Source organism: Oncorhynchus tshawytscha, linkage group LG23 (assembly GCF_018296145.1).
Source record: "Oncorhynchus tshawytscha isolate Ot180627B linkage group LG23, Otsh_v2.0, whole genome shotgun sequence".
In the NCBI taxonomy this organism is placed as follows: Eukaryota; Metazoa; Chordata; class Actinopteri; order Salmoniformes; family Salmonidae; genus Oncorhynchus; species Oncorhynchus tshawytscha.
In genome coordinates, this window is record NC_056451.1 from 16504970 (window position 1) to 16532811 (window position 27842).

The 27842-nt window shown below is 46.5% G+C and overlaps 1 protein-coding gene across 5 annotated transcripts in view; it reads right to left on the bottom strand.

Annotated features, from left to right (window-relative positions):
* LOC112222532 (epithelial discoidin domain-containing receptor 1-like) overlaps nt 1-27842 on the bottom strand; it is a 57870-nt gene that overhangs the window by 12062 nt on the left and 17966 nt on the right. For 4 of the 5 annotated variants that reach the window (XM_042304736.1, XM_042304737.1, XM_042304734.1 and 1 more), the window contains exons 2-11: nt 17577-17734; nt 14138-14240; nt 11884-11959; nt 11484-11636; nt 11029-11176; nt 9158-9260; nt 8189-8375; nt 2448-2697; nt 2089-2247; nt 553-606 (exon numbers count right to left, since the gene is read on the bottom strand). In XM_042304736.1, the coding sequence (XP_042160670.1) occupies nt 553-606; nt 2089-2247; nt 2448-2697; nt 8189-8375; nt 9158-9260; nt 11029-11176; nt 11484-11636; nt 11884-11959; nt 14138-14240; nt 17577-17676 (1333 nt within the window). In that variant the 5' untranslated portion in view covers nt 17677-17734. The remainder of the gene's footprint in view (nt 1-552; nt 607-2088; nt 2248-2447; nt 2698-8188; nt 8376-9157; nt 9261-11028; nt 11177-11483; nt 11637-11883; nt 11960-14137; nt 14241-17576; nt 17735-27842) is intronic. The other variant, XM_042304735.1, reaches the window with a different exon arrangement.

Below are 27842 nucleotides of genomic sequence, written 5' to 3' on the forward strand. Positions count from 1 at the left end.
CCAGATGACCTTGCATGAGAGCAGCAGCTCTGATTATATAGAAAATAGAATGCACACAGTTTATGAGTTCAGCTCAAACATGCAAAACAGTGTTGTAAAGTGAGATCTCTCTCTCGGCATGCGCATATACTCAAACAAACACATCCAAAGCCACAGAACCATAGCCGTTAAGACGGACATAGCACTACACACCCACCACAGTGGAACCCACTGCCGCCCTCTAAAAGGCCTGGAATTGTCTGGTGTTCCATGATCTGATGTTCCTTAGTTCCACAGTCAACATGCAGTTAGGGAGATCACAGGAAGGAAGCAGTGATGTTGTTGTATGTGAATATGATGAGGAACATGCTGTGTTAAGTGTGTTACACTCTTTAGCCCAGAGTCAAAACATTAACTCCACCGCTTCATCCTTCCCCCCTGCCCTTCATCCCTCCTTCTGAACCCCTCGTGGTCTCAGGACAGCTCTAAGCTGTGTTAAACAGACCAGTTATCAGGGGAAAGGACCTCTTTCCACCCCCCCTCCCTCTCTCTCTCTCTCTCTCTCTCTCTCACCTGACAGTGTGCTGTTACCCGTGCTGTCCATCATGGGGTTGGTGGTGGGGGGTTCTGGAGGAACGAGGGATGGAAGGAGTGATAAGACAGAGGAAAAGAGTTCCTCTCAAGGTACTGAAAAGCATGAGCGTGATGATATGTAGCATATGAGATGTCCAACTCCACGTGAACAATAAAGATGATTATTCTGTAGACGGTCATGTTGCCAGACAAAGCTGCAGTGTAGACGGCCATGTTGCCAGACAAAGCTGCAGTGTAGACGGCCATGTTGCCAGACAAAGCTGCAGTGTAGACGGCCATGTTGCCAGACAAAGCTGCAGTGTAGACGGCCATGTTGCCAGACAAAGCTGCAGTGTAGACGGCCATGTTGCCAGACAAAGCTGCAGTGTAGACGGCCATGTTGCCAGACAAAGCTGCAGTGTAGACGGCCATGTTGCCAAACAACGCTGCAGTGTAGACGGCCATGTTGCCAGACAAAGCTGCAGTGTAGACGACCATGTTGCCAGACAAAGCTGCAGGGTAGACGGCTATGTTGCCAGACAAAGCTGCAGTGTAGACGGCCATGTTGCCAGACAAAGCTGCAGTGTAGACGACCATGTTGCCAGACAAAGCTGCAGTGTAGACGGCCATGTTGCCAGACAACGCTGCAGTGTAGACAGCCATGTTGCCAGACAAGGCTGCAGTGTAGACGGCCATGTTGCCAGACAAGGCTGCAGTGTAGACGACCATGTTGCCAGACAAAGCTGCAGTGTAGACGACCATGTTGCCAGACAAGGCTGCAGTGTAGACGGCCATGTTGCCAGACAAGGCTGCAGTGTAGACGGCCATGTTGCCAGACAAGGCTGCAGTGTAGACGGCCATGTTGCCAGACAAGGCTGCAGTGTAGACGACCATGTTGCCAGACAAGGCTGCAGTGTAGACGACCATGTTGCCAGACAAAGCTGCAGTGTAGACGGCCATGTTGCCAGACAAAGCTGCAGTGTAGACGGCCATGTTGCCAGACAAGGCTGCAGTGTAGACGACCATGTTGCCAGACAAAGCTGCAGTGTAGACGACCATGTTGCCAGACAAAGCTGCAGTGTAGACGACCATGTTGCCAGACAAGGCTGCAGTGTAGACGGCCATGTTGCCAGACAAGGCTGCAGTGTAGACGCTGTTGTGTGAGGTTGGACTGAGGCCAGCGGCTTTAACACAGCATGATGGACAGAGGAGGAGGCGGCTCACACATGGCTCCTTTCTATGGTGTGGTTACTTCTTATACCCTGTCTTTTTTGTCATTGCATGTTTCTGGAAATGCTTTAAACACACGACTTAGAACACTGCATGCCCACACTCATCACAACGGGTGGGTCGAGGGGCAAGAGGGAGAAGAGAGGGAGAAAGGGGAGAGGAGAGAGGGGAATGGAATGGGAATGGAGAAGGGGGGAAGGAAGGGGAAAGGATGAGGGATGAGAGGAGAGTGGGACGAAAGGGGGATGAATGGAATAGAGGGGGATGAGAGGTAGAGGTACAAGTGGTGAAAGAGAGGCGACTCACCTGAGGGAACACTAGTGAAGTTGGAGGAGTTGTGGTTGAGGGCGGGGCTGACGGAGGAGGGGAAGACAGTAGGAGGAGGACGAGGAGTAGCGGAGGAGACCGGAGGAGCAGGAAGAGCAGAGCCCGTGTCCATGGGGTCGACACCCTCCCCGTACGGCTCTGAGAGAGAGATGGGGATAAACAAGAATAGAATGATCAACTTCCTAAGACAATCAGAGAACCATGAATCCCACAGAGTAGAAGGGGAGAGAGAGACTGAGAATCAGAGAGATAACGTTAAAATGACAGAGATAATGAGAAAAGGAGAGAAGAGGAGTGAGAATGAAAGGCAGTGAAAGAGAGCAATACCCTGAACGTACCGGAGTAGAAGGAGATCTCAGAGATGAGCATCCATCGGTCTGCGAAGGCAAACTGGCAGCGTAAGATCTGGGCGGGGCGACCCCCCAGGGGCAGGGAGATGGGGCGTGAGGAGGGGTCCTTCAGGTCCTCTAGAGGTACAGCCAGGGAGAGGGGGGGCGAGGACCAGGGGAGTAAGAGGCCAGGTTTAAACTGACAATCTACCTTACTGAAGACCCTCACACCCTGGGTGTGACGGTTATTACTGTGGACCTGGATGGGGAGGGGCGAGAGGGAGGGAAGAGAGGGGGGGGCTCAGTTACACCAGCTCTGTCAGGAGGAATGGGCCAAAATTCACCCAACTTATTGTGGGAAGCTTGTGTAAGGCTACCCGCAACGTTTGACCCAATTTAAACAATTTTCTATGGCTACAAAGCACACAGGGAGGAAGGTGAGCCATGGTCAGCTTTGATGCAGTAGCAATAAACATATTCCGTGTTTTAACTGTGCTCCAACTTCTTGTTACCTCGAATTAGTCCTTTTGGAAGTTTTTCTGGGTAAGCAGTTCATGATTTTTGCCATTGTTGTTGAGCACCCCTCCTTTCCTTTCCTCTGAAGTGTGAATGCCCACCTGATCTTGATTTTGTTTTAAAGTAACACTAAAACCCTGCAGTTATAATGCATTGTTAGCCTTGTTATGACCATGTACTACCTCCTTATAATAGGAACATCACATTAGACTGAGGTACTAGGTGGAAAATAACACAAATGAGTGAAAGTGGAATGTGATTAGTGACAAAGTACGAGAGGGAAGGGAAGAGAAAGGAAAGAGAAGTGGGGTGAGAATAAGAGGGGGAAACAGAGAGGTGATTGATTGGAGAAAATACATTTTACAGCCCACCAGAGGGACACGGCAGGAGAGAAAGGTTCCATCTATGTCTATAGACCATCACTGCTACCTAGTGTGTGAGAGCAGGAAGAGAGGGAGAGAGAGGGAATAGAGAGAAATAGAAAGGATAGATGGTGAGGAAGATAGATGGTGAGGTAGATAGAGGTTCAGGGGGAAAGGTGGGGAAATAGAATAGCCAGGAAGAGAGGGAGAATACAGAGGAAAGGGGGATAGGGCATCTGGAGAGAGGGAGAATACAGAGGAAAGGGGGATAGGGCATCTGGAGAGAGGGAGAATACAGAGGAAAGGGGGATAGGGCATCTGGAGAGAGGGAGAATACAGAGGAAAGGGGGATAGGGCATCTGGAGAGAGGGAGAATACAGAGGAAAGGGGGATAGGGCATCTGGAGAGAGGGAGAATACAGAGGAAAGGGGGGGATAGGGCATCTGGAGAGAGGAGAATACAGAGGAAAGGGGGGGCATCTGGAGGGCATCTGGAGAGAGGGAGAATACAGAGGAAAGGGGGATAGGGCATCTGGAGAGAGGGAGAATACAGAGGAAAGGGGGATAGGGCATCTGGAGAGAGGGAGAATACAGAGGAAAGGGGGATAGGGCATCTGGAGAGAGGGAAAGAAAGGGTGAGTGAGAAATGCTCCCTCTAATGGGGAATTAAGGGCTGGTATTAAGACTCTACTGACAGGTTAGTCATTAACCTGACACTTACAGTAGGGAAAATCTCTAACTAAAACCACATGTGTAAATCTGTGTAAAACAAACACACACACACACACACACACATATATGCTCTCATGCACACTCCTGGAACACAACACTGAGGTTAATATGTAACGGATTGTAATCTGGAGGGGGCCTAATAATTCAACAAAGCAAAGCCTGCTGGGTAATCTGATCTGCACAGGCCTGGCTAGAAAACATACATTATGTTCTTGTTATTTCGTGCTTAAGTCTTGCTGTTGCATTCTTCTAGAACATGTTTCTGCTCACTTGAATGCACTTATTTCTGAGTTGGATGAAAACATCCTACTAACTGGCTGAAATGTAAATGAATGAACAAGGAACATATGACAAGTAAGTAGGTTAGAGGAGAACAGACCCTTATTAGGCCGTCATTGTAAATAATAATTATGCTCTCAAATCGATTCACCTGGATAAATAAAAAAGGTACAAAAGTATGAGCCTCATTCTGATTTTCTATACTTTTGCATATTTTTCATACTGAATGTTATAAGATCTTCAACCAAAACCTAATATTAGATAAAGGGAACCTGCGTTTACAAATAACAAAAAAAATGATACTTATTTTATATATTTAATGAACAAAGTGATGCAAAACCCAATGCCCCTGTGTGAAAAAGTAATTGCCCCCCTTACACTCAGTAACTGGTTGTGCCACCTTGAACTGCAATGACTCCAACTAAATGTGTCCATTCTCTTATGTCGCTGTGGAGGAAGTGACCCTGGATGATCATCAAGACTCTTGGAAGAATGTTATATAGACAATGAGTCAACAGTATAACTTCTTGGATGACATGGTTCCCATTATGGCTGGAGAAAACCAAACACTGCATTCCACAGTAAGAACCTCATACCAACGGTCAAGCGTGGTGGTGGTAGTGTGATGGTTTGAGGATGCTTTGCTGCCTCAGGACCTGGACGACTTGCCTTAATAGAAGGAACCATGAATTCGGCTCTGTATCAGAGAATTCTACAGGAGAATGTCGGGCCATCCGTCTGAGTTGAAGCTGAAGCTCAGCTGGGTCATGCAGCAGGACAATGATCCAAAACACACAGTCAATTCTACATGACCGAACCCCAATTGAGATGTTGTGGCAGGACTTGAAACAAGCAGTTCATGCTTGAAAACCCACAAATGTCGCTGAGCTAAAGCAGTTCTGCATGGAAGAGTATGACAAAACTCCTCCACAGTGACGTGAGAGACTGATCAACTACTACAGGAAGCGTTTGGTTGGAGTCATTGAAGCTAAAGGTGGCACAGCCAGTTATTGAGTGTAAGGGGTATTGGATGTAAATTTATTTTATAAACTAAGTTATATAAGAATGTAATTATTGTATTATTTGTTCACTCAGGTTCTCTTTATCTAATATTAGGTTTTGGTTGAAGATCTGATAACATTCAGTATCAAAAATATGCAAAAGTATAGAAAATTAGAACGCGAGAGAGAGAAAGAGAGAACAAGAGAGAATGAGAGAACAAGAGAGAACGAGAACAAGAGAGAATGAGAGAACAAGAGAGAACGAGATCGAGAACGAGAATGAGAGAGAAAGAACAAGAGAGAACGAGAGAGAGAATGAGAGAGAGAGAACAAGAGAGAACGAGAACGAGAGAACGAGAACAAGAGAGAATGAGAGAACGAGAGAACGAGAACAAGAGAGAATTAGAGAACAAGAGAGAATGAGAGAACGAGAGAATTAGAGAACAAGAGAGAATGAGAGAACAAGAGAGAACGAGAACAAGAGAGAATGAGAGAACAAGAGAGAATGAGAGAACAAGAGAGAACGAGAACAAGAGAGAATGAGAGAACAAGAGAGAATGAGAGAACAAGAGAGAATGAGAGAACAAGAGAGAATGAGAGAACAAGAGAGAATGAGAGAACAAGAGAGAATGAGAGAACAAGAGAGAATGAGAGAACAAGAGAGAACGAGAACAAGAGAGAACGAGAACAAGAGAGAATGAGAGAACAAGAGAGAATGAGAGAACAAGAGAGAATGAGAGAACAAGAGAGAATGAGAGAACAAGAGAGAACGAGAACAAGAGAGAATTAGAGAACAAGAGAGAATGAGAGAACAAGAGAGAACGAGAACAAGAGAGAATGAGAGAACAAGAGAGAACGAGATCGAGAACGAGAATGAGAGAGAAAGAACAAGAGAGAACGAGAGAGAGAGAACAAGAGAGAACGAGAACGAGAGAACGAGAACAAGAGAGAATGAGAGAACAAGAGAGAACGAGAACAAGAGAGAATTAGAGAACAAGAGAGAACGAGAACGAGAACAAGAGAGAATGAGAGAACAAGAGAGAACGAGAACGAGAACAAGAGAGAATGAGAGAACAAGAGAACGAGAACAAGAGAGAATGAGAGAACGAGAACGAGAACAAGAGAGAATGAGAGAACAAGAGAGAACGAGAACGAGAACAAGAGAGAATGAGAGAACGAGAACAAGAGAGAATGAGAGAACAAGAGAGAACGAGAACGAGAACAAGAGAGAACGAGAGAGAAAGAACAAGAGAGAACGAGAGAGAGAATGAGAGAGAGAGAACGAGAGAACGAGAACAAGAGAGAACGAGAGAGAAAGAACGAGAATGAGAACGAGAGAACGAGAGAACGAGAGAGAGAGAGAACGAGAGAGAGAACGAGAGAGAGAACGAGAGAGAGAGAGAGAACGAGAGAGAGAGAGAGAGAAAACGAGAGAGAGAGAGAAAACGAGAGAGAGAGAAAACACGAGAGAGAGAGAAAACGAGAGAGAGAGAAAACGAGAGAGAGAAAACGAGAGAGAACGAGAGAGGGAGAGAACAAGAGAGAGAGAGAACGAGAGAGAGAGAGAACGAGAGAGAGAGAGAGAGAGAGAGAGAGAGAGAGAGAGAGAGAACAAGAGAGAATGAGAAAGAGAACGAGAGAAAGAGAGAGAGAGCGAGAGAGTGAGAACGAGGGAACAAGAGAGAGAGAGAGAGAAGAGAAGAGAGAGAGCGAGCTAGGTAACGGAACACGTTCCTCTCCTGGGAGTGTCCTAGAACCAGGTTAGAGAACATATCTCCCTTTAGGGAAGGCAGACATGTCAGGTTCAGGTTCCTGCAGTTATTTATGTGAACGGTGTGCCCATCCCTTCAGGTGTATGTTTGCTGAGATAAGACCAGGGAACGCATTGGGAAAAGGCAGCTCAGGAAAAACATCAGGAACAGGATTGAGTTAAGACTACAGGAGAAGTTATTGAAACGATCTATATAGAAAAACAAAACCACAGGAAAACATGTCAGGAAAAACCTTTAGGAAAGCGATAGAAAGCTTTAGATAGCTTAGGTGCAGCATTCCGAGAGGACTGGGAAAACACTGGGATAGTTCAAGAATTCCCACCGTTAATGACAGAGCATAGGGGAACGAATGATAACACTGAAAAGTTCAAAACAGATTACTCATTGTTTGTATCTAGACTGGAAAGTCAAACTAGTCAATATTGTTTCTTTCTTTCATTCTTCCTGCTTGTTTTCTTTTATCTCATTCATTTTATTGTTTTAAATACACTTTCATTCAAGTTTTTTTGGGATTTAATAATATGTGTTTTTATAGTGGGCAGATCTCCAATTCCAGCCCTAACCAACATTCCAGACTGACTCCATTCCAGAAGAGAAAACAACAGGACATTAAACTGGGTTCACATATTAAACTGGGTTCACACATTCCAAAATCTTCCAACATAACAACACAACATTTCACCATAAAGAAACCCTCAAACCACAACCACACATACAGCCAGTGATACAACCTAATGGCCCCCAGACACCAGACTACAGACAACAGACAAACAATGATAAATGACAGGATAATGAAAAGCTAATATGATGGTGGGACTGAGAGGGTAATTTAAGACAATGTGTTACTGGCTAGTCACATGATGTTAAAGAGATATAAAGTGATGTGACAACAATTATTATATTATTATGTGTTGTGTAATGTTGGTCAACATCTTTGTAAAATAGATCATTTGAAGGTTTTATAGAGATGTATTGGACTGTGTGAGCCAAGGATTTGGGGGGGGATTTTTGGACTTAGAGACACACGTAGACATAAGGGACACACACACACACACACACACACACACACACACACATACATCCTCTTACTTGCATGGTGTGGAAGCTGCGTGTCTTTTCGAAGTGGAACTCGATGTCAACACTGCCCTGCCCCAGAGCCTCTCTGCTCCAGCCCAGGTAGTCATACCCCGGCCACACCCTCAGCTCCTTGGTCTCTGTGAAGTCATTCCCTCCTAACACACCGTCAAACAGCTGGCCCAGGCCTCCGAACTGAACCCTAAACACATACATACAGTACACACACATTATTACACCGTTATACATGTACTGTACACATGCCAAGGCATACACAGTCATACATTGTACATGTGACACACAGAGACATGCACACACCCACATCCAGACATATACAGAAGTACACACACACAAACCCCTGTGTCTCAGCTTTCACACACACACACACACACAGTATATAGGTCTGGGTTGCGTCAAAACCATTAGCTCACCCGCTATGAAAACAGTTGTGCCCCATTAAAAAGGTATATGTGAATATAACCTCCCTACTTCTCCTCCATCCCTGGACAATACAGTCTGGAAACAGAGTACAACTCCCTCAGCAAATAAAGTCTGACTCCAGATCATTTCATTCTTATTCGATTAAGTGGACAGAGAAAATAAACATTGGGTAGAGGAGTTGTTTCGTGTATGTGTGTATGACAGACTAAAGCCATTTGGCTGACTGAAGGATCACTAAGGCCCTGTTCACTACTAACAGATGGGATGAGTCCAGTACTAACAGATGGGATGAGTCCAGGAGCAGAGCAGCACCGGAGGGGGTCTGCAGACGATGGAGGCCATGTTTCAGCTAGCTACTGGTTCCTTTATATACTCATCCATATTTTACCAGGTAGGTTGGCTGAGAACACATTCTCTTTTACAGCGACAACCTGGGGAAAAGTTGCATTTGTGTGGGAACCAACTAAAGCCAACAGAGGATGAAGACCAATCTCAAGTAGCCAGCCAATACCCACAGAGCTGAGAGAGGAGGATGATGCTTACCCTGACTCTACGCTGCCATCGTAGGTGGAATCGTTGAGGTACACAGGTGAGCCAGACAGGTGCATCACATGACCCACAGGAGCTGTGTACACCAAAAGGCCATCTGAGAGAGAGAGAGACACAGACAGAGAGTCAGACAGACAGAGAGTCAGACAGACAGAGAGTCAGACAGACAGAGAGTCAGACAGACAGAGAGTCAGACAGACAGAGAGTCAGACAGACAGAGAGTCAGACAGACAGAGAGTCAGACAGACAGAGAGTCAGACAGACAGAGAGTCAGACAGACAGAGAGTCAGACAGAGAGTCAGACAGAGAGTCAGACAGAGAGTCAGACAGAGAGTCAGACAGAGAGTCAGACAGAGAGACAGAGAGTCAGACAGACAGACAGACAGACAGAGACAGACAGACAGACAGACAGACAGACAGACAGACAGAGACAGATAGATAGAGACAGATAGATAGAGACAGATAGATAGAGACAGATAGATAGAGAGGGGAGATGAAGTATTTAGAGAGAGACTACATTAATAATATACACTTTAATAAGATACCGCATATATCATCTTTACCATCGCCTGGTCAGCTACACATGAACTACATACGTTGGTTAAGCCTGTGTTCAGGAGATGAGAAACACACAGGCAGAGCAGACATCTCTCCAGTGAAACATTAGACCCTCTCTCCCCCCAGCCAGCCTGTATGGCTAATCAGCATGTTCTCCTAACACAGGTCTGAAGTCACTCACTGTAACTGCTTTCACCTTCAGCACTCACATCCATAATAAACACAGCTTTTACAGAGGGAGGGAGTGTGTGCGTGTGTGTTTGTGTGCGTACGTATGTGCGTGTCTGTACATGTGTGTCAGTGTGTGTGGGGGACATGGGCTCAGTCCCATTGGGGTCTTGCACAATAAACAAACCACATAGCATACCCGTTCCCCGCCACAATGTAAAACGTGATGATGGAACAGGAATGTGTGCCGGGAAATGTGTCTGCCATTTCTGTGAATCTGCATGTTATAGTGTTAGTGGTTCCAGAGACAGAAACCTCTCTAACAGACAATAATTCCAGGAAGATAGTCAGTCTATCCCCAGAGAGACACACAGAGGTTGAGTCTTAAATGACACCCTATTCCCTATACAGTGCACTACCTTTGACCAGAGCCCTGTTCAGGGAATAGCTAGTGCCATTTGGGATGCATCCAGATGCAGCGGCCCCAGGCATTAAGGCTCAGCACTAGGCTTGATTTACAGCCAGTCAGCCAGCCATTGTGTGAAGGGAGGAGGACAGAGAGGAGACGTGACCCACCCATAAACACAGTGTAATTCACTGGTGCTCTGTGAGCATACCATCTATCATCCTCTGTGCTGTAGTGTCACTTATCTGTGGTAAAACTGGATGGTTTTATCTCCGGCCAAACCAGACAGTAAATTAAAAGTCATGGTGAGTGAATCCTATGACCATATCTGCAGAAATACGTGCTTGAAGACACATAATCAGCCTTATTTCTCAAATCTAGAAAACAGACTGTAAATTCAAGGCACACGCATCTAAGGATGGTGAAGTCGTTGGCCATCCCCCTAAGTGTCTGGAGTGCAGACAGCAGAGATATGAGTAGACACAGAGTGATGTCTGCTATGCTGTGATCTTCCAAAGGCCTTCTTTTCAGTGTCTGTCTGTATCCACCTTATACTCTTTGATAAAAAGGTTCTGGATAGAACCAAAAAGAGTTCAGAACACCCTCGTGGGTCCACCTAAGGACATCGTCTCCCACACATCCATTTATGCATCCTCACAGACAGACAGACAGACAGACAGACAGACAGACAAGACAGACAAGACAGACAAGACAGACAGACAGACTCACTCACCGTTCCACAGACAGCCATAGAGCTCCACTCGTAGACAGACGCTCATGACCCGGTCTGCCAGGGGGTAGAAGCGGACATAACGGGCAACAATGGGTGGACCCAGGTCCTTCAGAACCACATCATAGGTGTTCTCATTCCCAGACACCACCTGGGGGGTGAGAGGGGGGGGGGGCAGTCAAGAGTAGCATGGAGACCCATTGAATAACCATGAATAGCATAATTAAGCATTTAGATGTGAAAAAGCAACACGGACATAATGGAATACAGAAATGGTAGTGAATGAATTATACATAAAAGGGCTTTAGGAAACTAGTGAGATGCAAGGATGCTGTGAGTGGGTGGCTGAATAAAAGGTTTGTATAAGACAGAAATAATGGAATGAGTCAGAGAAGCAGAGCCAAGGGGAGAGAGATACGTTAGATAGATAAAACACACACACACACACTTGTCTTTACCTCCTGCCCCCAGCGGTCCTTCCAGGTGATCCAGGTGCGTCCGTCTCGGGAGTAACGGAGCCGGTAGCTGCGGGCAAACTCCCGGCCGTGCCCGTCGGCATGGCGACCCTGGGTACCCACCAGAGCCAGGAAGTGCAGCGAGCGCAGGTCGACCTGGAAGAGAGAGAACAAGACGTCTTTAGTCACTGATCTAAGGTCAGTTGTAATGTAGTGCTCTGACCCTCAGCCAATCCTGACCCTCTACCTCCAACACAGGGAAACTAGGGAACTTCTACCTTGATTAAATTAAACACAAACTAGAACCCAATGAAATGTGAGTATTGGCAGGATGAATGCACCTCTTGCCAATGGAAACAGAGAATCCTTCACATATAGTATGTGGTTGTAGCCCATGTCTGACCTGGAGGTACTCTGAAGCACTGGGGAACACTGCTCCTGCAGGACACCACGCTCCATCTCCCTCTCCTGTACTCAACCTGGGGGAGGGGGGGGCATTATTCAATTATACATTTATGGATTCCATAATGAGATCAATCTGGATAGAATATAACTTTGTCATCCAAACTATCCAAACCACAAATACTTCTTACAGAGACCACAATATCCATCACCACAAACAGACCACAGTACAACCACTTAGTCACTGGCAATAGGATCAATTCACACGGAGAACTGGTCCACATGAAGCAATCCAAACCTGGACCATATACAGACCAGCCCTAACACCCAGACACATATCTTCTTGTCAACTTTGTTGAATTGAATGATAATAAAGTTCTACTACAGTTGATCGCGATCCCACTGAGGTCAACCTACCATTCAGAACACTAGGTCATTGACACTGATGGAGGGAGGGAAGGGGAGATAGTTGGGGATAGAGCCAGGTCAGGCCTCACTGCATCATACAGTACATCAGATATGAGGGAGGGATGGATAGATGAAGAAAGGGAGGGAGAGAGAGACAAACCAGGCCTCTCCATCCTACATCAGCCAAAATGATTCATATGAAAGATCACTGACGTGCAAAAGGAGGCAAACTGTCCAAGTCCTCTACCCCCCCCTCTATTCCCCCTCCATCACCCTATTCCCTCTTAGACCAGCCAAGTCCTCTACCCCCCTCTATTCCCCCTCCATCACCCTATTCCCTCTTTCTCACTCTCAGACCAGCTCTACCCCCCTCTACCCCCCCTCCATCACCCTATTCCCTCTTTCTCACTCTCAGACCAGCTCTACCCCCCTCCAACACCCTATTCCCTCTTTCTCACTCTCAGACCAGCCAAGTCCTCTACCCCCCTCTATTCCCCCTCCATCACCCTATTCCCTCTTTCTCACTCTCAGACCAGCCAAGTCCTCTACCCCCCCTATTCCCCCTCCATCACCCTATTCCCTCTTTCTCTCTCTCAGACCAGCCAAGTCCTCTATCCCTTCCTCCTTCTCTCTAAATTCCCTTCCTCCCTCTCTCCTTCCCTCCATCTAACATGCTGTAATCCAGCTGCTTTCAGACAATATCAGTGAGCACCTCCCTAAGATCACACACCAGGCTTCCTCCCTCCCTCGTTCCATCCCTCTTTCAATATCCTCCTCCATCACAGTGGCGCCCATTTTCCCTACTTCTCTCTCTTCCCCTCTCTCTCTTTTCCCATTTCCCTCTCCCTCCATTCTTCTCTCTCTATCTCTCTCTCCCCCATCCCTCTCTCTCTGTCTGTCTGTGGTGTCTCTTTAAGGGGTTGGGGCTGATCACCTCCACATGAACTGACAGTCAGCCAGCAGACCCAACCCAGACACGGCAGGCTAAGAGAGACATGGAAACTGAGGCACACATACACTCTGTGGATGTCTAGTAATAGACCATGTCAATCTGCCTTGTTTAACAGATAGGCTGGTCATGTAATATCATGACCTAATGCGCTATAAAGAGACACGCTGGCCACAGCCTTGTATTGTAATCTAATAGTCTTCTCCTGTGTGATTTAAACATGGTGACAACAGATGACAGACATACTCAACGGTAGAGAGATACAGACCCAGAACCAGACATGAATAGAGATAATGTAATTGCACACACACAGGCACTCACGCACAGGCACTCACGCACAGGCACTCACGCACAGGCACTCACGCACAGGCACTCACGCACAGGCACTCACGCACAGGCACTCACGCACAGGCACTCACGCACAGGCACTCACGCACAGGCACTCACACACAGGCACTCACACACAGGCACTCACACACAGGCACTCACACACAGGCACTCACACACAGGCACTCACACACAGGCACTCACACACAGGCACTCACACACAGGCACTCACACACAGGCACTCACACACAGGCACTCACACACAGGCACTCACACACAGGCACTCACACACAGGCACTCACACACAGGCACTCACACACATGCAAACACATTTTGTATACTCTATTTGCACTCTCCACAGTCAAGCATTGAGGTACAAAGGACCCAAATATGTCAAAGGTCACAGAGTCTTAGAATCATGGAAACCAGAAACACTTCTCCTCCACAGAGATCAGCTACTAATAACAGCTGACACAGAGCTACACAGGCCATCTGCTGGGCTTTTTCCCTTTGGAAGGTATGCAATAACACACACACACACACACACACACACACACACCGACATACATACCTGCCGTGTTTGGCCTCAGTAGAGTCTGACCAGGCGCTGGAAGCCGTGATGTCAGAGTCAGGGATGGTGCCATCCTCCATCCCCAGGGCGTAACGACACTGAGCTGCATGTATGTGGCCGTGCGTGTGTATGTGGGTTCGTGTTTGTGTGTGAGAAAGGGAGACATAGACAGGGAGGGGGGGGCAAGAATGAGATCGAGACTATATAATATAATTCATCATGCCTGTCATACAGCGTAGAGGGCAACCGATTATGATTTTTCAACGCCGATACCGATTATTGGAGGACCAAGAAAGCCGATACCGATTAATCAGCCGATTTTTTAACATTTAAAAAACGTATTTTTAATAATGACAATTACAGCAATACTGAATTTACACTTATATTAACTTAATATAATACATCAATAAAATCAATTTAGCTTCAAGTAAATAATGAAACATGTTCAATTTGGTTTAAATAATGCAAAAACAAAGTGTTGGAGAAGAAAGTAAAAGTGCCATATGTGCCATGTAAGAAAGCTAACGTTTCAGTTCCTTGCTCAGAACATGAGAACATATGAAAGCTGGTGGTTCCTTTTAACATGAGTCTTCAATATTCCCAGGTAAGAAGTTTTAGGTTGTAGCTATTATAGGAATTATAGGACTATTTCCCTCTATTATTTTTTTATTTAACCTTTATTTAACTAGGCAAGTCAGCTAAGAACAAATTCTTATTTTCAATGACGGCCTAGGAACAGTGGGTTAACTGCCTGTTCAGGGGCAGAATGACAGATTTGTATCTTGTCAGCTCGGGGTTTGAACTTGCAACCTTCCGGTCACTAGTCCAACGCTCTAACCACTAGGCTACCCTGCCATTTATATTTCATTAACCTTTGACTATTAGATGTTCTTCTAGGCCCTTTAGTATTGCCAGTATAGCTTCCGTCCCTCTCCTCGCTCCTCCCTGGGCTCGAACCAGCAACACAACGACAACAGCCACCATCGAAGCAATGTTACCCATGCAGAGCAAGGGGAACAACTACTAGAAGGCTCCGAGCGAGTGACGTTTGAAACGCTATTAGCGCGCGCTAACTAGCTAGCCATTTCACTTCGGTTACACCAGCCTCATCTCGGGAGTTGATATGCTTGAAGTCATAAACAGCGCAATGCTTGACGCACAATGTAGAGCTGCTGGCAAAACGCACGAAAGTGCTGTTTGAATGAATGTATACACGCCTGCTTCTGCCTACCACCGCTCAGTTAGATACTTAGATATGCTTGTATGCTCAGTCAGATTATATGCAACGCAGGACACGCGAGATAATATCTAGTAATATCAACCATGTGCAGTTAACTAATGATTATGATTGATTGTTTTTTATAAGATAAGTTTAATGCTAGCTAGCAACTTACCTTGGCTTACTGCATTCGCGTAACAGGCAGTCTCCTTGTGGAGTGCAACAAGAGAGAGACAGGTCGTTATTGCGTTGGACTAGTTAACTGTAAGGTTGCAAGATTGGATCCCCCGAACGGACAAGGTGAAAATCTGTCGTTCTGCCCCTGAACAAGGCAGTTAATCCACCGTTCCTAGGCCGTCATTGAAAATAAGAATGTGTTCTTAACTGACTTGCTAGTTAAATAAAAGGTATAAAAATGAAATTAAAAAGAATATTAAAACATTTTAAAAAAACATTTTAAAAAACCTGCAAATCGGCGCCCAAAAATACCGATTTCCGATTGTTATGAAAACTTGAAACAGGCCCTAATTAAATCGGCCATTCCGATTAATCGGTCGACTTCTAATACAGAGACTAGAGGACAGAATAGAGCATTCTACTATCATACATTTTACTATCATACATTCTACTATCATACATCAGGAGTAACATGATAGCTACATGTACATCCACACCCCCCATATCACTGATGCTGTCAGTAATATGGGGGCCTGGATAACTGATGCTGTCAGGGATATGAGGGCATGGGGGTGGGGTGGATAATGATGTCAGTGATATGGTGGCATGGTGGCGTGAGGGGGATAATGATGCTGTCAGTGATATGAGGGTGTGGGATGGGAGGGTGGATAATGATGCTGTCAGTGATATGAGGGTGATGCTGTCAGTGATATGAGGGTGTGGCTCAGGGGGGTGTGGATAATGATGCTGTCAGTGATATGAGGGTGTGGGGGGTATTAATGATGCTGGATAATGATGATGCTGTCAGTGATATGAGGGTGTGGGGGGATGCTGTCAGTGATATTAATGATGCTGTCAGTGATATGAGGGAGGGTGTGGGGGGGGATGCTATTAATGATGCTGTCAGTGATATGAGGGTGTGGGGGGTGATAAGGGGGGAAGTTCTAACTCAGTTGCTGTCAGTGAGTCAGTGGATAGGAATGTGGGGTTGGAAGATAAACCCTCACACATACCCCCTACACCCCCACACGGACAGGCCTGTTTCATTACATCATTGCCAAGCTGCCAATAAAACTCTCTCTCTCCAGGCCTCTACATCTCTCTTTTTACTCCCCTCTCTGTCATTTCCCTCTCTGTCTCCATCTCTCTTTCTCCCCCTTTCACACACATGGTGGGAGTTTCCCTTCCTTTATTCACTCTTCATATCAGTTCATATCCCGGTACTAATGGGCTATTTCCTCCTATAAAAGACGTGTTGTTGCATCACCGCAGCAACGGTGTGGAAATAATAACCATATGGATCAAATCAGATGACAACAGTGTGTGTGCATGTGTGTGTGCATGTGCGTGTGCGCATGTGTGTGTGCATGTGTGTGTGCATGTGCGTGTGCGTGAGACAGATAATTCACTGTCTGCTGATACCCTGGAGGTGACAGAAAACGGCAGCTCTGGTTTCACCTTGTGGAGTTTAATTTTCTCTACTCTCTCTCTATTCCTCCCCTCCCTCCTTCCCTCACTCCCCTCTCTCTCTCTTTGTATGATTGACAGGTTGATAAGCAGCCTGTATATTAGTGAGGTTGAATACCCGAGGCTACCTGCTACCATCTCTCTCCTGTAACACATGGCTGCCTAGGAGACATGGACCTGAAACATAATCGACTGCTGATAGCTGATGGACAGACTTAAGGCACACATCCAAGAATGTGAGGAGAATGTAGACAAGAGAGGGGCAGAGAGGGCGAGGGATGGAGGAGGATAGGGCAATAGGTGAAGCCAAGATGGAATTGTCTGACATTTCTGAGGGGGTGCCTGTGAGATCTTGAATGGAAGGTAAAACACACTTTCCCCTGTTGTGACTCAAATTGTATTAAACCTGGCCGATTGGTCAACGATCATCAATCCCTAGACCGTCTACTATCTACCTTGGCTTTAACTAGGTAGGTTATTGAGAACCCATTCTCTTCAACAATAACGACCAATCATATTCTAGGGATCTGATTTGACCTTAAACAGCCACTTCCTGTCTAACATCTGACCTCTTACCTGGTTTAAAGTGCCACTCGTGGTCATCCGCAGCCGACAACGCCACCAGGACGATGGTAACCACGATGACAGGCAACAGACGCAACTCTGGGGTTGCCATGGCACCAGCAACACACCCGGTTACCTGTCCGGAGTCACGCTGACAACCACAGGCATACCTGAGAGAGAGAGAGAGAGAGAGAGAGCGAGAGACAGAGACAGAGAGAGGAAGGATTAGAAGATTTCAGAATGCATGAATAATTAATTTTGAAACATGAAAGACAGAATACGAGAGAGTAGGAAGAATGAGAGGTGATAATTTCTGTCTAAATGTCAGGTCCATTCTAGTAGATACAGTAGTAGATCCTCTATACATCCACACCGTGTGATTAGTAGATACAAATAACTCAATTGAACACAACAAAATACAACAAAACAGACCAGTGGATGGGGTTATAATATCCTGCCTGGTTGGCCCTGTCCGGGGCTATCGTCGGACGGAGCCAGTGTCTCCCGACCCCTCCTGTCTCAGCCTCCAGTGTTTATGCTGCAATAGTTTGTGTCGTGGTGCTAGGGTCAGTCTGTTATATCTGGAGTATTTCTCCTGTCTTATCCAGTGTCCTGTGTGAATGTAAGCATGCTCCATCTAATTGTCTCTCTGTCTCGGTCTCTCTTTCTCTCGGAGGACCTGAGCCCTAGGACCATGCCTCAGGACTACCTGGCATGATGACTCCTTGCTGTCCCCGGTCCACCTGGCCCTGCTGCTGCTCCAGTTTCAACTGTTCTACTTGCGGCTAAGGAACACTGACCTGTTCACCGGACGTGCTACCTTGTCCCGGACCTGCTGTTTTCGACTCTCTCTCTTCTGCACCTGCTGTCTAACTCTGAATGATCGGCTATGAAAAGCCAACTGACATTTACTCCTGAGGTGCTGTCCAGTTGCACCCTCGACAACCACTGATTATTATTATCTGACCCTGCTGGTCATCTATGAACATTTAAACATCTTGGCCATGTACTGTTATTATCTCCACCTGGCACAGCCAGAAGAGGACTGGCCACCCCTCAGAGCCTGGTTCCTCTCTAGGTTTCTTCCTAAGTTCCTGCCTTTCTAGGGAGTTTTCCCTAGCCACCGTGCTTCTACATCTGCCACTTAAAAAGATGAGAGAGGCCTGTAATTTTCATCATAGGTACACTTCAACTATGACAGACAAAATTAGAAAAAAAATCCAGAAAATCACATTGTAGGATTTTTTTGAATTTATTTGCAAATTATGGTGGAAAATAATTATTTGGTCAATAACAAAAGTTTAACTCAATACATTGTTATATACCCTTTGTTGGCAATGACAGTGGTCAAATGTTTTCTGTAAGTCTTCACAAGGTTTTCACATACCGTTGATGGTATTTTGGCCCATTCCTCCATGCAGATCTCCTCTAGAGCAGGGATGTTTTGGGGCTGTTGCTGGGCAACATGGACTTTCAACTCCCTCTAAAGATTTTCTATGGGGTTGAGATCTGGAGACTGGCTAGGCCACTCCAGGAACTTGAAATTCTTCTTACGAAGCCACTCCTTCGTTGCCCGGGCGGTGTGTTTAAGATCATTGTCATGCTGAAAGACCCAGCCACGTTTCATCTTCAATGCCCTTGCTGATGGAAGGAGGTTTTCACTCAAAATCTCACGATACATGGCCCCATTCATTCTTTCCTTTACACGGATCAGTCATCCTGGTCCCTTTGCAGAAAAACAGCCCCAAAGCATGTTTCCACCCCCATGCTTCACAGTAGGTATGGTGTTCTTTGGATGCAACTCAGCATTCTTTGTCCTCCAAACACGACGAGTTGAGTTTTACCAAAAAGTTATATTTTGGTTTCATCTGACCATATGACATTCTCCGAAACTTCTTCTGGATCAACCAAATGCTCTCTAGCAAACTTCAGATGGGCCTGGACATGTACTGGCTTAAGCTGGGGGACACGTCTGGCACTGCAGGATTTGAGTCCCTGGAGGCGTAGTGTGTTACTGATGGTAGGCTTTGTTTCTTTGGTCCCAGCTCTCTGCAGGTCATTCACTAGGTCCCCCCGTGTGGTTCTGGGATTTTTGCTCACTGTTCTTGTGATCATTTTGACCCCACAGGATGAGATCTTGCGTGGAGCCCCAGATCGAGGGAGATTATCAGTGGTCTTGTATGTCTTCCATTTCCTAATAATTGCTCCCACAGTTGATTTCTTCAAACTAAGCTGCTTACCTATTGCAGATTCAGTCTTCCCAGCCTGGTGCAGGTCTACAATTTTGTTTCTGGTGTCCTTTGACAGCTCTTTGGTCTTGGCCATAGTGGAGTTTGGAATGTGACTGTTTGAGGTTGTGGACAGGTGTCTTTTATACTGATAACAAGTTCAAACAGGTGCCATTAATACAGGTAACGAGTGGAGGACAGAGAAGCCTCTTAAAGAAGAAGTTACAGGTCTGTGAGAGCCAGAAATCTTGCTTGTTTGTAGTTGACCAAATACTTATTTTCCACCATAATTTGCAAATAAATTCATTAAAAATCCTACAATGTGATTTTCTGGATTTTTTCCCCTCATTTTGTCTGTCATAGTTGAAGTGTACCTATGATGAAAATTACAGGCCTCTCATCTTTTTAAGTGGGAGAACTTGCACAATTTGTGGCTAACTAAATACTTTTTTGCCCCACTGTATATGTAGATCATTCATCAGATCACATAGGCAGAAAAGGACAAATAGAGAGAGAAATAGAGGAAGGTAACAGATATATTTGAGATGATTGACAGTCCAGCCTGTGTATCAAAACTACAAGTAGAGGGGCTAAGCGACACACAGACAGAGAGACAGAGAGACGAGCAGGACAGGACAGGACAGACATTCAATCTTTGGTCCTACATGTGGTGGAACATTAAAAAGTGGATTTCAGAGCCTCATTCTAAACACGATTTCTATGGGTGGTGTAGTCAAAGAAATATAATTAATTCAAGTTCTAATTCATTCTACTTCTATGGTTGTAGTTAGGCATGTATCAGACACAGAAGGCAGTAGCCCGAGCTCAGAGCTCCCTTCTAAACACTGTTTTTCTGGGTGCTGTAGCTGTAAGACTGGGGCCTGATAGGGTGGATAGGGTGCTGTAGTAGTTAGACTTGGGCCTGATAGGGTGCTGTTGTAGTTAGGCTGGGGCCTGATAGGGTGCTGTCATAGTTAGACTGGGGCCTGATATGGTTCTGTGGTAGTTAGACTGGGGCCTGATCGGGTGCTGTAGTAGATAGACTGGGGCCTGATAGGGTGCTGTAGTAGATAGACTGGGGCCTGATAGGGTGGATAGGGTGCTGTAGTTACCCATCTACGAGACACAAAAGGGCTTGTCCAGTAGTTTTACTGGTGGATGGTTAATGATTGGGGGTGACAGGGGCAGGGAGGGGGAGACAGCTGGTAGGGGAGGGGGTGTAGAGGAGTGGCCTGGGGTTCCTGTGGGCTTTCTGTGTTTCGGCTTCAGCTCTGACTTCACTGGCACAGACCGACAGCTGACACACAGCTGTAGGGACACAGAGGAAGGGGAGAGACAGTGTGATGGACAGAGGGAGGGAAGAAGAGGGGTATGAAGACAAGTGAAAAGTGGAATCATAGGCATAGAGAATGGAAGACAAGGATGGAACGAAGGAGCGGTCCAGATGACATGGATGACATAGTAGAAAGAGTGCGTGTGTGGCACAGAGGAGATTTCAGGGATAGCCAGTGCAGCTGTCCAGAACAAGAGACAGGCGCTAGGCAACAGATACAGGGTGCAAGTGTTCAGAGAGGGAGAGAGAGTAGACAGCTTGTTTTGAGGAAACACCCGAGCCTTCCAAACGAGTGAAGCAGTGTGTGTCTTGCTTTGCCAGATGACACCATGTTGAAATATGTCTCTTATAGGATTCCAGTAACTCTAAGCATGCAGAACCAGAGCGGAGAATCTTCCTCCGCTGGCTTGTCCACTATGTCAACAATCCTACACAATCACCACGGTAACCACTCCACATCGTAAACGAAAATGATCCCTGTCACAATCAATAACAATGTACTTGACAAATGTTACAACAGATAAAATGCTTTTACTGACCAGCGACCACAAAACTGGATGGAAACACAAACCTTAGGCTCTGAAGAAAATACAACCAAATGAAATCCCCACTAACCAAAACCAACATTATGTTTGGCATAGACAGTCAAGTGTTTTTGAGGAAGTGGAAAAACAAGCCGCAGTGTTTAGGGAGAAGCTAGCGAGGGAAGCGAGGCGGAGCCCATAGTGTTTAGCTAACCATCCATCTCCCTCCACTCACATGATTTGTCCAGACTAATCCAGTGCTAATGAATGGTTATGAACAGCTGTCCCACCACACAACAATAAAACAGACGGAGAGAATGAAGGGAGGAGGGAATGAGTGAGGGAGGGAGAAGAAAGTATGCTTCAGAGAAAGTTTGACAAAGGAGTTTGGATTCCTTTTGGCACTGCAATGTCTCCTACAATGACATTGTAATTTGCATTCCAAACTATACTGGGAAAAAATATAAAACGCAACATGTAATGTGTTTATCCCATGTTTAACGAGCTTAAATAAAAGATCCCAGACATTTTCTATATGCACAAAAAGCGTCTCTTAAATTTTGTGCACAAATTTGTTTAAAACCCTGTTAGTGAGCATTTCTCCTTTGCCACAATAATCCATCCACCTGACAGGTGTGGCATATCAAGAAGCTGATTAAACAGCATGATCATTATTACACAGGTGTACCTTGTGCTGGGGACAATAAAAGGTCTAAAATGTGCAGTTTTGTCACACAACACAATGCCACAGATGTCTCAAGTTAAGGGAGCGTGCATTTGGCATGCTGACTGCAGGAATGTTCATCAGAGCGGTTGCAAGATAATTTCTCTACCATAAGCCACTTCCAACATTGTTTTAGAGAATTTGGCAGTACATCCAATCAGCCGCACAACTGCAGACCATGTGTAACCACGCCTACCAAGTACCTCCACATTTGGCTCCTTTACTTGAGGGATCATCCAACCCAGGGTTCCCGAGTGGCGCAGCGGTCTAAGGCACTGCATCTCAGTGCTTGAGGCATCACTACAGATTCCCTGGTTCGAATCTAGGCTGTATCACAATCGGCCATGATTGGGAGGCCCATATGGTGGCACACAATTGGCCCAGGTTTGGCCGGTGTAGGCCGTCATTGTAAATAAATATGTTTTTTAACGGACTTGCCTAGTTAAATAAAATAAATTAATTAAATAAAATCTGTGTCGAGCCACCTGGACTGATGAAACGGAGTTTGCAAACCAAAGAATTTCTGCACAAACTGTCAGAAAACATCCCAGGGAAGCTCCCCTCCGAGCTCATCTTCACCAGGGTCTTGACCTGACTGCAGTTTTCCGTCGTAATCGACTTCAGTGGGCAAATGCTCACCTTTGCTGGCCACTGGCACGCTGGAGAAGTGTGCTCTTCATGGATGAACCCCCATGTCACAAGGATCTGTACACAATTCCTGGAAACTGAAAATGTATCAGTTCTTCCAAGGCCTGTATACTCATACATGTCACACATTGAGCATGTTTGGGATGCTCTGGATCGACTTGTACGACAGTCGACAGTGTGTTCAAGTGTCTGCCGATATCCAGCAACTTTGCACAGCCATTGAAGAGGAGTGGGACAACATTCCACAGGCCACAATCAACAGCCTGATCAACTCTATGCGAAGAAGATGTGTCGCGCTGCACGAGGCAAATGGCGGTCACACCAGAAACTTACTGGTTTTCTGATCCACGCCCCTACCTTTTTTTAAAGGTATCTGTGACCAACAGATGCATATCTGTATTCCCAGTCATGTGAAATCCATAGATTAGGGCCTAATTTATTCATTTCAATTGACCGATTTCCTCATATGAAATGTAACTCAGTAAAATCTTTGAAATTGTTACATGTTACATTTATATCTTTGTTCAGTGCATAATGTGATTGTCTGGTAACTGCTAAGATCAATAGTGCCCATTAAAACACCCATTCAAGTTGGGCCATACTATGAGAGTTTGCCATACTATATGACTTGATGGTATCAAGCCCAACTTTGAGTTGGAATGTTCGTTCCACTCAGTCTAATTCTAAGGGGTTGAGTTTGAACCTGGGGTAGAACAAGGAGCTGATTCTAAATCTATTATATTCTCTGTGTTCCGTCTTCTCTGTGCATTGGTGGAGTCCATGAACACAGCAGCCACAGAGACTGTTTCTCTCCCCAGCCAGTCAGTAAAACAGACAGACCGTTTCTCTCCCCAGTCAGCCAGCCAGCCAGCCAGCCAGTCAGCCAGCCAGCCAGACAGTAATAGTAACCCTCCCACTGGGGAGGTTAGAGAGTAGAGAGGTCTTTGTTCTGGGTTTCCGTTAGACCCAGTAGAGGGAGTAGAGGGAGTCACTGAGGCACAACCATCCGGTGAGTCCTGGATAGATGGAAACACCTTTTAACCTTCCAAGCACTTACAGTGTTCAATGGCGTCAGCTGGGGAAACAAGGCGGCACTTGAAGGCTTTCCTGAACGAGAGCAGATGGTTTTGTTGTTTTGTCTGTGAGTCAGTGATAGCCTGGTCCCAGATCTGTTTGTGAGGTCTTGACACATCATAGGGGTATACTACAAAGTAGGATCAATGAGTTAGCAGGCTAACTTTAACAAGTAGAAATAACTGTCGATTTTTTGTTTCATTAAAAAGCCAAACTTAGAAATAGGGATGGGTATCGTTAAGATTTGAATGGTATTACTACTCTTACCGAAACTGCTTATCGATCCGGTACTTTAACGGTATTCTTATTGGTTATTTTTTTACAAGAAAACAACCCGAAACAAATTAAGAACAGAATTAACACTGCTTTATTTTCTGAAATGTAAATAAATAAAATAAACAATTATTTACAGCAAAATAATCAGTAATTTGTTCAAAACATTGCTAATATAGACTAATGTTGTGGTGATGGAAATGTAAAACAAATTAAATAAACAATATTTTCCTGCAGAAGACAATACAGTGGTATAGAGCTACACAGGTGGGGCCTGCAGGTAGGCTGCAGAAGACAATACAGTGGTATAGAGCAACACGGGTGGGGCCTGCAGGTAGGCTGCAGAAGACAATACAGTGGTATAGAGCAACACAGGTGGGGCCTGCAGGTAGGCTGTAAAAGACAACACAGTGGTATAGAGCAACACGGGTGGGGCCTGCAGGTAGGCTGCAGAAGACAATACAGTGGTATAGAGCTACACAGGTGGGGCCTGCAGGTAGGCTGTAAAAGACAACACAGTGGTATAGAGCAACACGGGTGGGGCCTGCAGGTAGGCTGTAAAAGACAATACAGTGGTATAGAGCTACACAGGTGGGGCCTGCAGGTAGGCTGCAGAAGACAATACAGTGGTATAGAGCTACACAGGTGGGGCATGCAGGTAGGCTGTAAAAGACAATACAGTGGTATAGAGCAACACGGGTGGGGCCTGCAGGTAGGCAGCAGAAGACAATACAGTGGTATAGAGCTACACAGGTGGGGCCTGCAGGTAGGCTGCAGAAGACAATACAGTGGTATAGAGCTACACAGGTGGGGCCTGCAGGTAGGCTGCAGAAGACAATACAGTGGTATAGAGCTACACAGGTGGGGCCTGCAGGTAGGCTGCAGAAGACAATACAGTGGTATAGAGCTACACAGGTGGGGCCTGCAGGTAGGCTGCAGAAGACAATACAGTGGTATAGAGCTACACAGGTGGGGCCTGCAGGTAGGCTGCAGAAGACAATACAGTGGTATAGAGCTACACAGGTGGGGCCTGCAGGTAGGCTGCAGAAGACAATACAGTGGTATAGAGCAACACGGGTGGGGCCTGCAGGTAGGCTGCAAAAGACAATACAGTGGTATAGAGCTACACGGGTGGGGCCTGCAGGTAGGCAGCAGAAGACAATACAGTGGTATAGAGCAACATGGGTGGGGCCTGCAGGTAGACTGCAGAAGACAATACAGTGGTATAGAGCAACATGGGTGGGGCCTGCAGGTAGGCTGCAGAAGACAATACAGTGGTATAGAGCAACACGGGTGGGGCCTGCAGGTAGGCTGTAAAAGACAATACAGTGGTATAGAGCTACACAGGTGGGGCCTGCAGGTAGGCTGCAGAAGACAATACAGTGGTATAGAGCTACACAGGTGGGGCCTGCAGGTAGGCAGCAGAAGACAATACAGTGGTATACAGCAACATGGGTGGGGCCTGCAGGTAGGCTGGAGAAGACAATACAGTGGTATAGAGCAACACGGGTGGGGCCTGCAGGTAGGCTGTAAAAGACAATACAGTGGGATAGAGCTACACAGGTGGGGCCTGCATGTAGGCAGCAGAAGACAATACAGTGGTATAGAGCAGAAGACAATACAGTGGTATAGAGCAACACGGGTGGGGCCTGCAGGTAGACTGTAAAAGACAATACAGTGGTATAGAGCTACACAGGTGGGGCCTGCAGGTAGGGTGCAGAAGACAATACAGTGGTATAGAGCAACACAGGTGGGGCCTGCAGGTAGGCAGCAGAAGACAATACAGTGGTATAGAGCAACACAGGTGGGGCCTGCAGGTAGGCAGCAGAAGACAATACAGTGGTATAGAGCAACACAGGTGGGGCCTGCAGGTAGGCTGTAAAAGACAATACAGTGGTATAGAGCTACACGGGTGGGGCCTGCAGGTAGACTGTAAAAGACAATACAGTGGTATAGAGCTACACGGGTGGGGCCTGCAGGTAGACTGCAAAAGACAATACAGTGGTATAGAGCAACACGGGTGGGGCCTGCAGGTAGGCTGCAGAAGACAATACAGTGGTATAGAGCAACACAGGTGGGGCCTGCAGGTAGGCAGCAGAAGATAATACAGTGGTATAGAGCAACACAGGTGGGGCCTGCAGGTAGGCTGTAAAAGACAATACAGTGGTATAGAGCTACACGGGTGGGGCATGCAGGTAGGCTGTAAAAGACAATACAGTGGTATAGAGCTACACGGGTGGGGCCTGCAGGTAGGCTGCAGAAGACAATACAGTGGTATAGAGCTACACGGGTGGGGCCTGCAGGTAGGCTGCAGAAGACAATACAGTGGTATAGAGCTACACAGGTGGGGCCTGCAGGTAGGCAGCAGAAGACAATACAGTGTTATAGAGCAACACGGGTGGGGCCTGCAGGTAGGCTGCAGAAGACAATACAGTGGTATAGAGCAACACAGGTGGGGCCTGCAGGTAGGCAGCAGAAGACAGTACAGTGGTATAGAGCAACACAGGTGGGGCCTGCAGGTAGGCAGCAGAAGACAATACAGTGGTATAGAGCTACACAGGTGGGGCATGCAGGTAGGCAGCAGAAGACAATACAGTGGTATATAGCTACACGGGTGGGGCCTGCAGGTAGACTGTAAAAGACAATACAGTGGTATAGAGCTACACGGGTGGGGCCTGCAGGTAGACTGCAAAAGACAATACAGTGGTATAGAGCAACACGGGTGGGGCCTGCAGGTAGGCTGCAGAAGACAATACAGTGGTATAGAGCAACACAGGTGGGGCCTGCAGGTAGGCAGCAGAAGACAATACAGTGGTATAGAGCAACACGGGTGGGGCCTGCAGGTAGGCTGCAGAAGACAATACAGTGGTATAGAGCTACACAGGTGGGGCCTGCAGGTAGGCAGCAGAAGACAATACAGTGGTATAGAGCTACACAGGTGGGGCCTGCAGGTAGGCTGTAAAAGACAACACAGTGGTATAGAGCTACACAGGTGGGGCCTGCAGGTAGGCTGCAGAAGACAATACAGTGGTATAGAGCAACATGGGTGGGGCCTGCAGGTAGACTGCAAAAGACAATACAGTGGTATAGAGCTACACAGGTGGGGCCTGCAGGTAGGCTGTAAAAGACAATACAGTGGTATAGAGCAACATGGGTGGGGCCTGCAGGTAGACTGCAAAAGACAATACAGTGGTATAGAGCAACATGGGTGGGGCCTGCAGGTAGACTGCAAAAGACAATACAGTGGTATAGAGCAACACAGGTGGGGCCTGCAGGTAGGCAGCAGAAGACAATACAGTGGTATAGAGCAACATGGGTGGGGCCTGCAGGTAGGCTGTAAAAGACAATACAGTGGTATAGAGCAACACAGGTGGGGCCTGCAGGTAGGCTGTAAAAGACAATACAGTGGTATACAGCAACACGGGTGGGGCCTGCAGGTAGGCTGCAGAAGACAATACAGTGGGATAGAGCAAC